The following is an 11,634-nucleotide window of genomic DNA, read 5'->3' as shown; positions in this document are numbered from 1 at the left end:
ACCAAGAGCCTATGCTGGGTCGAAAGATTCTCACTCGGAATGACCTTACAGTCCTTACACCACGCCCTATCCCCTTTCCTAAGCAACAAAAAGTCAATCTGGGTCCTGGCTACCGCGCTTCGAAAGGTGATCAGGTGCTCGTCCTTCTTCGGAAAGCCCGAGTTCACCACCACCAGCCCAAAGGACCTCGCAAACTCCAATAGGGTAGCCCCCTCTTCATTTCTCTCCCCAAAACCAAAACCACCATGCACATCACCAAAGCCTCCCGGTAGCGCCCCGATGTGCCCGTTGAAATCTCCTGCTACAACAATCTTCTCCGAGCTAGGCACGCCTCTCACCACCTCCTCCAAAGCCTCCCAAAACCGCATCTTCTCCTCCCCCTCCGATCCCACTTGCGGCGCATAGGCACTATGCTCGGAGCATGCAAATTTATTTCACCTTCTGATTATGTGTTGAAGTGCTCTCACACCTGTCTGTCTGTCTCTGGTCAAATCTTATGTCAATTTCTAAATTTGGTTCTCTTCAATAGGAAATGTGATTCCCCACCCCCACACACATCTATTTTCTTTTGCTTCTTTCCTTATTGTGTTAGAATCATATTGTTTTTCTTCCAGAAACGTTTGGCTGTAAAACTTAAATGGAGCTTCCGACAAGTGATTAGCATTTTAGAATTGATGAGCCTCTTGATTCCTCTCTTCATCAAAACTTGAGCTATTTCATATGTTGGCACTATATTAATGTTGCTTTATTCTTCTCTTTTTCTTTTTTCTTTTTCTTTTTGCTCTTTTGATCAGCGACATCTCTATCCTCTCCCTGAGGTATTGTGAGCAGATCAGCATAGTCTGCTTTAACATCACTCAAAAACTTGTTTCAAATCCCATGTTTTACCATAGGAAACTCTCCCAAGTGGCAGAAGTTTCTATTCGTTCATACCTATAAGAACAGTGAGGCTCGTGAGTGAGTTGTTTTCAGGAAAGAGAAATTGAGGATCCGGAAGAAGTATTAATTTGTAAGACAAATGTATAAGTAAAAGTCATTGTAGTCTCCTGTGAAACATAAGAGAAGTTTGTTCCACCTGTATTCTGTGTCTACCAATCCATCAGTTTCCTTGGGTTTCGGGCTCCGAAGTAAAATTTGAAGTATGAGGCTTCATGTTGGAGTAGAATTGTCGACTGTACTACTTAAATGGATGATTTTAAAATTTTAAGTTAGTATTCCCAACATTGCTGCTGCCTGCTGCTGCTTAATGCACTCTACTAAACGAAGCTGCAACCCCATTATGTGACTAGCTCGGTCTCTCTCTGGGTATTTCATGTTGCCTTATAATGGTCTTTCAGACACCGCCCCTCTGCCCTTCCTTTAAGATCTGTTGTGTCCCATCTTTGTAGTTAATCTTTTCTGTTTTAAATGTGTTCTTTTTTAAAAAAAAAATGTGTGCACTTCAAATTTTTTGCAATACGTAGTGAGTGTGCATATTTAATTATGATCTTTTGACTGTCCTATGCATAGGACATCTGCTCTTCTTCCTCCTACGGGGGTTCTCATGCACGTTGGAAGTTGTGATTTTTGCATTGCTGGTTGATGGTGATACAATTTTATGCCTTTGTTTGACTTCCAGATCATTGGTTTTAAGTTTCAGCCAAGTTAAGCCTATTTATAGCTTTTCTGCATGCATACTGTATTTGGCGTAGGAATCTGTTTCTTTCGCGTGAAGTTACATTAGAACAAATAACTTTGCGTAAATATTTTTTGCAGTATCATGCATTGCTCTCTGTAAGAAAGAAATTTTGGCATTTTCTTATAATTGGAATTTTGCAGAAAGCAAGACCACCAATTCCTGCTGAATGTCCAGCAGCAGTTCGGAGACTCATTAAACGGTGCTGGGCAAACAATCCTCACAAGAGGCCACATTTCGAGGAGATTGTAACTGTCCTTGAAAGTTATGCGGAGGCGCTTGAGCAGGATCCTGATTTTTTGCAATCCTACGAGCCCCCTCTGAACTTTACCTTGTCACAATGCTTGCCTAAGTGCAACAAATCAGCTTCTGCTGAGGCATAGGAAACTCCAGAACATGTTTCTAATTATGTTTTTCTTGGGTGACCAAAATTGTCCCCAGGACCCCAATGTGAAGTGTAATATATTATTTTAGTCCTCACTTCTCAGTAGCTATGTTATTGTTCTTAACTAAGACACTGTTTGGATATTTCGCTATTTGTTTTTGTTGAAATTTGGATCAGGATTTGACAAGGCGAATCCTGTTTGTAATGTGAAAGCTTAGTTGCATTTCAAGCTTTTGTTCTTTTTTTCTAACGCTGTGATACTTAATAGTAAATCCATCGTCAACCATGCTATTTCGACGTGAATGTGGTGAACGACTCTTAAGTTGAGTGAATTTTGGGTTATAAAACAAGGTTGAGTCTCTTTCTAATTGAACTACCGTGACCAACTCAGATATTATATCATTTGTTTGAATCCTCAAATATCAGGCATTAATACTTTCTTTCCGAAACGTTTTTCTGATTATAATCATAATAGTTACCCACGTATGGTAAATTGAAAATGGATTTTATAGATTCTCACTGTTATTCCCTTGAACCAAAAAGAATTGAACTGGTAATATTTATTTGAGAATCTTATAGAACATTTTCATTAGTAACTTTTAAAGATAAATAATTGTGCTTGTAATCACTTCTTAAGTAGTTTTTAGATATGTACATCCTACTATCCTACTTTACAACGCCAAATTGCCACCAATACCTGGGACCTATGGTAGTTGATAATTATGTGAATAAATTATTACATGTAATAATATTTGTGAAGCAAATAATAATACAACGAAGACAGTTTGGCCGAGTGGTCTAAGGCGCCAGATTTAGGCTCTGGTCCGAAAGGGCGTGGGTTCAAATCCCACAGCTGTCACAATTTTTGGCTTTTACTCAACTTTATTTTAAAAATAAAAATCAAAGAACATTGTAGGATTCGTGACATATTTTATGGAGTAGTGTTAATTTCTTTTATCAGCTAGTATGTCCACAGTTTATCAAACACTAGTAACCCACAATACAATATCGAAATGTGGTGATTGAAACCCCAATTTAATGAACAAGAAATAAAGATAAACGATATAAATCTATACACAAGAATGGAATTAATAAATAAAACTGATTATATGAAAATCAAAATCTTTTATTAAGAGTACCAAATAAGCACCTAAATTAAGGAGATGCCCTAGCAATCAATCAAGCCAACAAAGTATCTAACTAGTCAAACTTGATTACATCCAATTTTCATTTGTTCGTTTGATACTCTTTTACAATTTATTTAATCACTAAACAAAATTAATATCAATTTATTCTATTATGTCTGCATTCAGCATATCAAATAGAAAAAATAGTGACCACGATTTTGACAAATTCTCCTGGGAGTTAATTTAGACGATATACATAATTCAAACTTTCTCAAGCACAATACCAATTAACTTGTCATGATATATTCTCAACCTAGTTCATCCAAATTTGAACGATACGGTAAATCATATTTCCATAGGTCAATTTGCTATAAAAAGTTATTTGACAATTGATTTTTACGTAACATAAAATGATACTAATATTTTTAACACACTGTCAATATATACGTGGGTTTATTTGACAGTGAATGCAATGCAGATGTTTCATGTTAGAATAATTCGAGCAATATACTCCCAATTCATTAACAACATTTTTGATAGGAAAATTAATTAAAACATGCAAGAACGTGTAACCGAACATTGTTCAGGTAATAATATTAGATATTTTTGAACGGGAAATGAAAGTGTCATGGCCCAAATCCCAACTAGTGAAAATGGATACATAACATGGTTGGAAATTTTATTTTGAAAAATGAGCTCAAAAACCATAAATTAGACTTGAATTGTCATTAGGGTTTGATATTTTCCAAATATAAAATTAACATAAAATGTGTATCAACATTTTAAAATACTTCAAATCTAAAAAAATTAGGTCGAGTGGATTAAGAAGGAGCTAATAGTAACAAAAGTTGGCTTCTTGTCTCCTCCTTATCTAGTTTCTTTTGAATACTGATTATTTTTTAGAGACATTGATCCATCGTTAAAGACAACTAGCAAATTCAAATAATTATATTAGTTATGTTAATTTCCCTTCAAAAATACTAATGGTGCATGCGTATCAATTTTAATTAATATATTATCTTATTGGAAAAAAAAAAATTAACAGAACTAGTAGAAAGTTATTTTATTCTTCTTATTTTCAAGGAAAATAATACTATTATTGGATGTACTTATGGATCAACTTTTGACCGCCATTAATGGAATGTAGCAAAACAAAGCAACCCTTTCTTACTGAACTTTACAATCATAAAACATCTCATCATTATTAATTTATATCCACTAGATGGAGGAATCATCCTTTTAGAGTAAATAATTACTAATAAAATAATTTTATAGATTAGAGGGAAAGTACAAATTATCATAGGATGCCTATCAATCCAATTCGTGTACAGCTAAACTCACTAACCACCATTATCATCACACTTTATTATATTAACTCGGTTTTAGCAATTATTATTATTCCAGCGAAGCTTAAATCTAATATTTTAATTATATAAATTATGCCTCAGTTTTAGTATGAACTACTACCCCCACTATTTCAGTTTGTTGGTCTTGTTTTTTTTCTTTTTAATCTTGTTTAAAAGTGTTTTTTTTTTCTTTTTAAATTTTATTTTTTCACGTGATATATTTAAGATTCATGATTTAAAATTTTTATTTTTTTTAATTTCACGTCAAATCAAAATTAGATGAACAGATTAACTTAAAACGAAGCTAGTAAAATTATTGGTCCCGTGGGGTGTTAAAATTTCACAACTCTTGAGGAATATTATAATATGCTTTCTTTAATCCTTTCACGATATCATGTACTAGTACTGCACAATGTTAATTACACGTACCACTAAATGCTCATGGAACACAAAGTAGAAATTGAAAAATAATCCAAAGTACTCTATTACTAATTATATTGTTTTGAATTAGTTGTTCTATAGTGCTGCAAAGGTGGGAACAAAGAATTTAATAATTTCAATACGGTTTGTTACAAAACAACATTACAAATTTACACTGTAAAGTTTGTAATGATCACTCTTATTTTCTTTCTTTAATTTAAGTGCTAATTATTTATGTTATCATTACAACTAATACTTCAGTTGGTCCATATTGGAGCATCTAAATTAAGGTTTTTTTCCACACCTTTTAGAAAAGACATAACCAAAAAACTCATGAACCGCTTGGTCATGATCAATTACTCATTTTTTTCCTCAATATTTTTTCATTTCATTTTAAAATATGTGTTTGGTTGGCTATAAAAGAATTCCAAAATTTAAAAAATATTTAAAATATGTTTTTCAACTACATCTTTATAACTTTTAAATGGCGTGTTCTTTTCTCTCCTTCGTAAAAAGTATAACTAATCATAATTGAGTCGTCATCAACTTTAATTTTATAAATTTCAAATAAACAGAAGAATATTTGAAAATCTATGACCAAATACCTTCTCAATATGTCCAAAAATTTAATTGAGAGGAGGTGCTTCATAAATCATACTCCTTTCATTTTAATTTATTTTTCTTACTTTCGTTTTTAGTTTATTTTTTAAAAAAAGTCTTTTTCCTTCACGCTCTTTGTTCGAACATTTCACATTGTTAAATAGCTAAGATTGCAAGATTTAAAATTCTTTTTTATTTTTTAATTTTATTTTAAATTTAAATCAGACAAATAAATTGAAACCGGAAAGTAACTATCGAAGGTTAACAGGTTTGGAAGACAAGATGGACATGCAAATGTAAGACAAACTTAGAAGCTACTTCAAACCCTACTTACTCATCCTCTATTTTATCATGACATGCAACATTTTAACTCAAAAATGGAAAAAAAATATATATATAGAAAAAAACAAACTGACAAATTGTTCTACAGACGAGGAAATTACTTGTTACTCCTTTAAAGTGTCATAAAAAGGTGTATCTGATAGTATTATTTTAGGACACTAGTTCCAACTATCTAGATTGGATCATATAGATAGTTTATATTATCCGTTTATGGAGTAATTTTTTCTTACTGACTTCTTTATAAAAAATAATTAACGTCATAAATACTTAAAGTACCTTTTATAGGCTATTGAATATCTTGTTTAAAATTTTTTATGTTTTGATTTGGTTGTTTGTTAATGTTTAAGAAAGTAAAAATATATATATAAAAGTATAAATATCATAAATATCGAATCTTTTGGAAGTAATTACACTTTCTTTCACTTTTTTAATTACTTTACTCTCTCCCTATTAATATACATAACATAACCGACATATACATAGCATTCTGTGTATATGTTGAATTTTTATAATATGTTTAGGGAGTTGAGATTTTTTGTAATATTGAAAACATAAATTGTGTATTTGTGTAATTTTTAATATATAAAATGTATCAAAATATTCTTCAATTTATAATCTTAGACATAGTTATTATAAGAAATTAACATTAATGTCAAAAAAAGAGAATTTTGAAAGAAAAACAGACGTAAAATTAAGATAAGTAAATCCAAATGGGAGAGTAATTATTTTACTAGCTTGGAGCAATAATGGTAAATTTGAAAAACCATATAAATAATAGTACGTCTTATTTTTCTTAAAAAAACAAAAAAGATTCACACAAATTATCTTTCAAAATAATTGAATATTGTACCATGAGAGGATAATAGTTGTAGAAAATTTAGGGGGGTAAATTAGTCAATTTACTCATTTCACATATTCTTGAAAAGCCACGTGGCAAAGACTCAGACAAATGAGAGACTAGTTGGGAAACAGCAGGCCAAAGTTTGGGGAGAAGTCGCCTTCTCTTTTCCTCTTGACATTCCACCTCTGCCACTTTAGTTGACCTCTTAGTTTATTTAATTATTAGTATTTTTTAAAATCTCAATTTATTTGACATATTTTTCTTTTTAATGTATTAAAAAAAAAATATTGTTATTCTATTATTAAAAATAGATAACAATAATAACATATTCAATATTATCTCACAAAATAAAATATAGAAAAAATAGAGTGTTTGCCTTCCCTCATCAAGATAAAAATTACGTAGAAAAAAATATAATAGAAGTACAAGAAATAATAAATAATAATAAAATAATATTTAATAAAAAAACGGATTATCACAAAATAATATTACTTAAAATGTCTAATTCGTCTTTTGACACTAATAATAAATAGATGAATATTTCTGATCATAAATTTTTTTTAAAATATTTTTTAAGCTTCTGTATAAAGTTAAACGGTGTCACTAGAACCTCCATTTTTCTCTACTTAGATAATATTAATCCATGTATGTCCTCATTCTTTTTCTTTAATTTCCAAAATTCCATCTTTTTCCGGCCTCAGCTAACACTATTTCCAGACCAGACCCACCAATAGCATTTAGATTTTTTATTTTTCCTTTTTACACTTTGTATTTTTCTGTCTATATAACTTTCTGAACAGCCACTTCATCTTTACTGCTAATGGGTTCTTTCTAGTAAGGTACGACTCTTTCTTGTTTTTAATTTTTTGTACTTTTTTTTTCTGTTACTGTTATTAGTCAACTTGTGCTCTATTCACTTTCTGTTTCATTTATATGGTAGTATTACTATTGGGTTCCTTTGCTTTTTAGATGGTTTGTTTTAGTTCATTCTTGATTCTTGCTGCAGCAATATGCTAAGATCTGTTAAAAAGATCAATTCTTTTTCTCGAGAACTGTGCTGTCCGGGTTTGCTTTCGTGCACCTCGATTACGTGCATGGGATACCTGGACCTCAGGTTCTCTCACGCTCTTGGGTGCAAAAAGATCAAAATTTTGTCAAGGTTTAAAGAAAGGTCAACATGATGTGTCTGGTTGGATCTGCTTTTAAATTGGTCTAAAAAGATTTTGTATTTGCAGGTAATTTTATTTAATTTATTGGTGGTGGTGCTTGTTTGTTTTTGTGTGTTTCTTGAAGATGCCTGGAGTTGTTATGGATGAAATTCATGAAGTTGACGAGGTTAAAGAATTGAAGGAAAATGGAAATTCTACACCATGTAAAGAGAATGAGTCTCCTAAGGGGGGTGTGGAGCATGTTGCTGATGGGGTGGTTGAGCCTTCTATTGAGGAGCTTTATGAGAATGTGTGTGAGATGCAGAGCTCTGACCAATCTCCATCTAGGCCTAGTTATGGTTCAGATGGTGATGAATCCAGGATTGACTCCGAGCTACGGCATCTTGTTGGAGGAGAAATGAGGGAAGTGGAGATAATCGAGGAGGATGATGAGGTGCAGAAGCCAGAGAGTGGTGACTCTCGTAGTGATTCTGGCTCTAAGAAGGAAAATTCCCCATTGTCTAGTACGAAGGACTCTTCTTCAGGGCAACCCAAGACGCCCTCTAAGTTGGAGCTGGAATCAGAAACTCCAACAAAATCAAATCCAAAGGGTAGGAGGTCATCCCTTGATAAGAAAAATGAAAATAATTCTAAGAAGGCAGTTGTGGCTGGTATCCCAAGGAGTAGGCAGAAGAGTTCGCCTGCGTCGGGATCAAAATTGAGGAATGGAAATGAGGACTCATCTGATTCGGGTTTAGATAATCCTGACCTTGGTCCCTTCTTGCTTAAGCAAGCAAGAGACTTGATATCTTCTGGGGATAATTCTCATAAAGCTCTTGAATTGGCTCATCGAGCAGCGAAGTCATTTGAGAAATGTGCCGATGGAAAGCCTAGTTTGGATGTGGTCATGTGTCTGCATGTAACTGCAGCAATATACTGTAATCTGGGCCAGTATGATGATGCCATTCCACTGATAGAGCACTCATTGGAAATTCCGGTGGTTGAAGAAGGACAAGAACATGCTCTTGCCAAATTTGCTGGTTATATGCAATTGGGCGATACTTATGCAATGTTGGGCCAACTTGAGAACTCGATTGTTTCTTATACCACCGGTCTGGAAATCCAAAGACAAGTGTTGGGAGATAGTGATCCCAGAGTTGGTGAGACTTGTCGATATCTTGCTGAGGCTCATGTTCAGGCTTTGCAGTTTGATGAAGCGGAAAAGCTTTGTCAGATGGCTCTTGACATACATAAAGAGAATGGTTCACCACCTTCACTAGAGGAAGCAGCAGACAGAAGGCTGATGGGACTAATTTGTGAGTCTAAGGGAGACCATGAGGCTGCTCTCGAGCATCTTGTTCTGGCCAGTATGGCCATGGTAGCCAATGGGCAGGAATCTGAGGTGGCATCTGTTGATTGTAGCATTGGAGACACATATTTGTCTCTGAATAGGTATGATGAGGCCATTTTCGCTTACCAAAAGGCACTCACAGCTCTCAAATCTAGCAAAGGAGAAAACCATCCTGCCGTGGCTTCTGTTTTTGTCCGTCTGGCTGACTTGTACAACAGGACGGGAAAGCTAAGGGACTCAAAGTCATACTGTGAGAATGCCCTCAGAATATATGGGAAGCCCATGCCTGGGATTGCTCCAGAGGAGATTGCTAATGGTCTTGCTGATGTTTCTGCTATTTACGAGTCGATGAATGAGCTTGATCAGGCACTCAAGTTGCTACAGAAAGCGCTAAAGATTTATAACAATGCCCCTGGGCAGCAGAATACCATAGCGGGAATTGAAGCCCAAATGGGGGTGATCTATTATATGTTAGGAAAATATTCTGAATCTTACAACTCCTTTAAAAGTGCCATTTCAAAGCTCAGAGTGAGTGGAGAGAAGAAGTCAGCCTTCTTTGGGGTCGCCCTTAACCAAATGGGGCTTGCTTGTGTACAGCGTTATGCGATAAATGAGGCAGTCGAGTTGTTTGAAGAAGCAAAAGGCATTCTGGAGCAGGAATATGGACCCTATCACCCTGAGACGTTGGGAGTATACAGCAACCTTGCTGGCACATATGACGCTGTTGGCAGGTATGCTAATTGCTGTACCTACAAACTTTGCAATTCTTGTGTAGTAGCACCATATTTACTTTGTTATACACCTAGTGTTATTTGTTATACTCTTAAGAATAAAAACAGCAGATTTATTTTGTTTCATCTGAAATTCATATGAACTTTTTATCATAGTTTTCAACAGTCAACTCAAGCAGGTTTTGTTTAGCTAGGAACAAGCATCTGCTAAGAAGTTTTTATTTGGCAACATAAAGTCTGTTCTTTGTTATCGATCATGATTCTGTAATGCATGTCTCTTTTTCCAACTACATGATGATCTTGATGCTCTTTGCAGGTTGGATGAAGCTATTCAAATACTGGAATACATTGTTGGTGTGAGAGAGGAAAAGCTAGGGACAGCAAATCCAGATGTTGATGACGAAAAGAAAAGGTTGGCCGAGCTACTAAAGGAAGCTGGTAGGGTTCGAAATAGAAAAGCCAGGTCACTGGAGAATCTACTCGATGCTAATCACCGTCCTAGTACTATAAATAATGATTTGATTATAGTATGATTATGAACAATGTACATGAGATTAAAGTATTTATCAGAGTCGAGAAAAAGAAAGAAAAAGGTATAGGTTGAAGGCTTTATTAATTGAATCTTGTTCTGGCATGGATTGGCATAATGCTGAATGGAGGCATCTTGATGACAAAGTTCTTGTTGTATTGGTCAAAATTGGTCTTGTTTTGTTTATGGTTTCATTGATAATCTTATTGTGTCCAGTTGTTGCAACTCTGTAATCATTTGTATATCATTATAGGAGGAAAGAATAATACAACACTTTTTACACCATTACAGTTTTTGAGCATTATACTGTGTACAAAGTGCAATTATTTGCACTTCAATTAGATAAGTGTATCCATGAAACTAAAGTTTTGTTTCTGATTCTCCACCCCACCTCTAAACAAAATCCAAATACAACAAAAACTGACAATAATTCCGGCTCAATCCCAAGCAAGTTATAGTCGGCTAATATGAATGCTCACTGTTCATGTCGCTCCATGTAAGGCCATCTTAGTCTAATAATAGTTACAGATAAATGCCAAATATATGAGTAACATCTGGTTGGCACTACACCAACCCCTTGATTCAGCAGTCATATCAAAGATATTGGCTGGTGGAATTGGATGTAGACATGTAAATTGCTCATCTTTTTTTCATTCTCTCTACCTAAAGTCTTTAACAAATAGCTGTACTGTCTGGATGAAGATTCTTGATTATTCTCTTGCTTGAAGTTTTTTTTTGTTACTTTCATGAGCAAAAATCATTCAGAGGCAAATAGAAATTCCAGATAGAATTTTCTTATGTAGATAGTAACATGCGACATAAAACAAATATTCTTGGTACCTACTTTAATTACTGCAATTCTGTCAGTCATTCTTGTTTGTATTTCTGTCAGCCTGGTTACATCTAATGCCACTAAGGGTGTGTTTGGTATAGAGTAAAAGGTTTTCCGATTTTTCCATTTTTGATTGGTAAAATATTTTGGAAACCGTCTTCTCTAGGAAAAGAATGGTATTCTTCAGTAGAATAGGAAAAGACAAATTTCATAAGTGACGTACGTACTAGTTATCTCTTCACACAACGTACCCTGCACTCGCTCCCACTCCACCCCACCCATTCGACCTTTGCTCTCATAGTAAGAA

General features: G+C 34.3%; 2 protein-coding genes and 1 non-coding gene across 4 annotated transcripts in view; all 3 read left to right on the top strand.

Moving 5' to 3' along the window:
- LOC107862392 (serine/threonine/tyrosine-protein kinase HT1) overlaps positions 1-2,289 on the top strand; it is a 6,112-nt gene extending 3,823 nt beyond the window's left edge. Inside the window, exon 3 of the mRNA XM_016707964.2 lies at positions 1,819-2,289. Coding sequence (XP_016563450.1) covers positions 1,819-2,058 — 240 coding nt within the window. The 3' untranslated portion in view covers positions 2,059-2,289. The remainder of the gene's footprint in view (positions 1-1,818) is intronic.
- Positions 2,290-2,839: 550 nt separating this feature from the next.
- On the top strand, positions 2,840-2,919 carry TRNAL-UAG. Its single transcript has one exon. It is a non-coding gene; the product is annotated as a tRNA-Leu (tRNA).
- A 4,384-nt stretch (positions 2,920-7,303) lies between these two features.
- LOC107862391 (protein KINESIN LIGHT CHAIN-RELATED 3) lies at positions 7,304-10,780 on the top strand. 2 transcript variants are annotated; one of them, XM_047409782.1, is made up of 3 exons: positions 7,304-7,575; positions 7,972-9,966; positions 10,283-10,780. In XM_047409782.1, the coding sequence occupies exons 2-3, from the start codon at positions 8,030-8,032 to the stop codon at positions 10,497-10,499; spliced, it is 2,154 nt and encodes a 717-aa protein (XP_047265738.1). In that variant the 5' UTR covers positions 7,304-7,575; positions 7,972-8,029; the 3' UTR covers positions 10,500-10,780. The 2 variants fall into 2 exon arrangements, with proteins under 2 accessions (XP_047265738.1, XP_016563449.2); XM_016707963.2 differs by having other exon boundaries at positions 7,375-9,966.
- Positions 10,781-11,634: the final 854 nt, after the last annotated feature.

This window comes from Capsicum annuum, chromosome 3, assembly GCF_002878395.1.
Source record: "Capsicum annuum cultivar UCD-10X-F1 chromosome 3, UCD10Xv1.1, whole genome shotgun sequence".
Taxonomy (NCBI): Eukaryota; Viridiplantae; Streptophyta; class Magnoliopsida; order Solanales; family Solanaceae; genus Capsicum; species Capsicum annuum.
The sequence above is the reverse complement of the archived record's forward strand: the minus strand, read 5'-3'. Positions and strand labels throughout refer to the sequence as shown.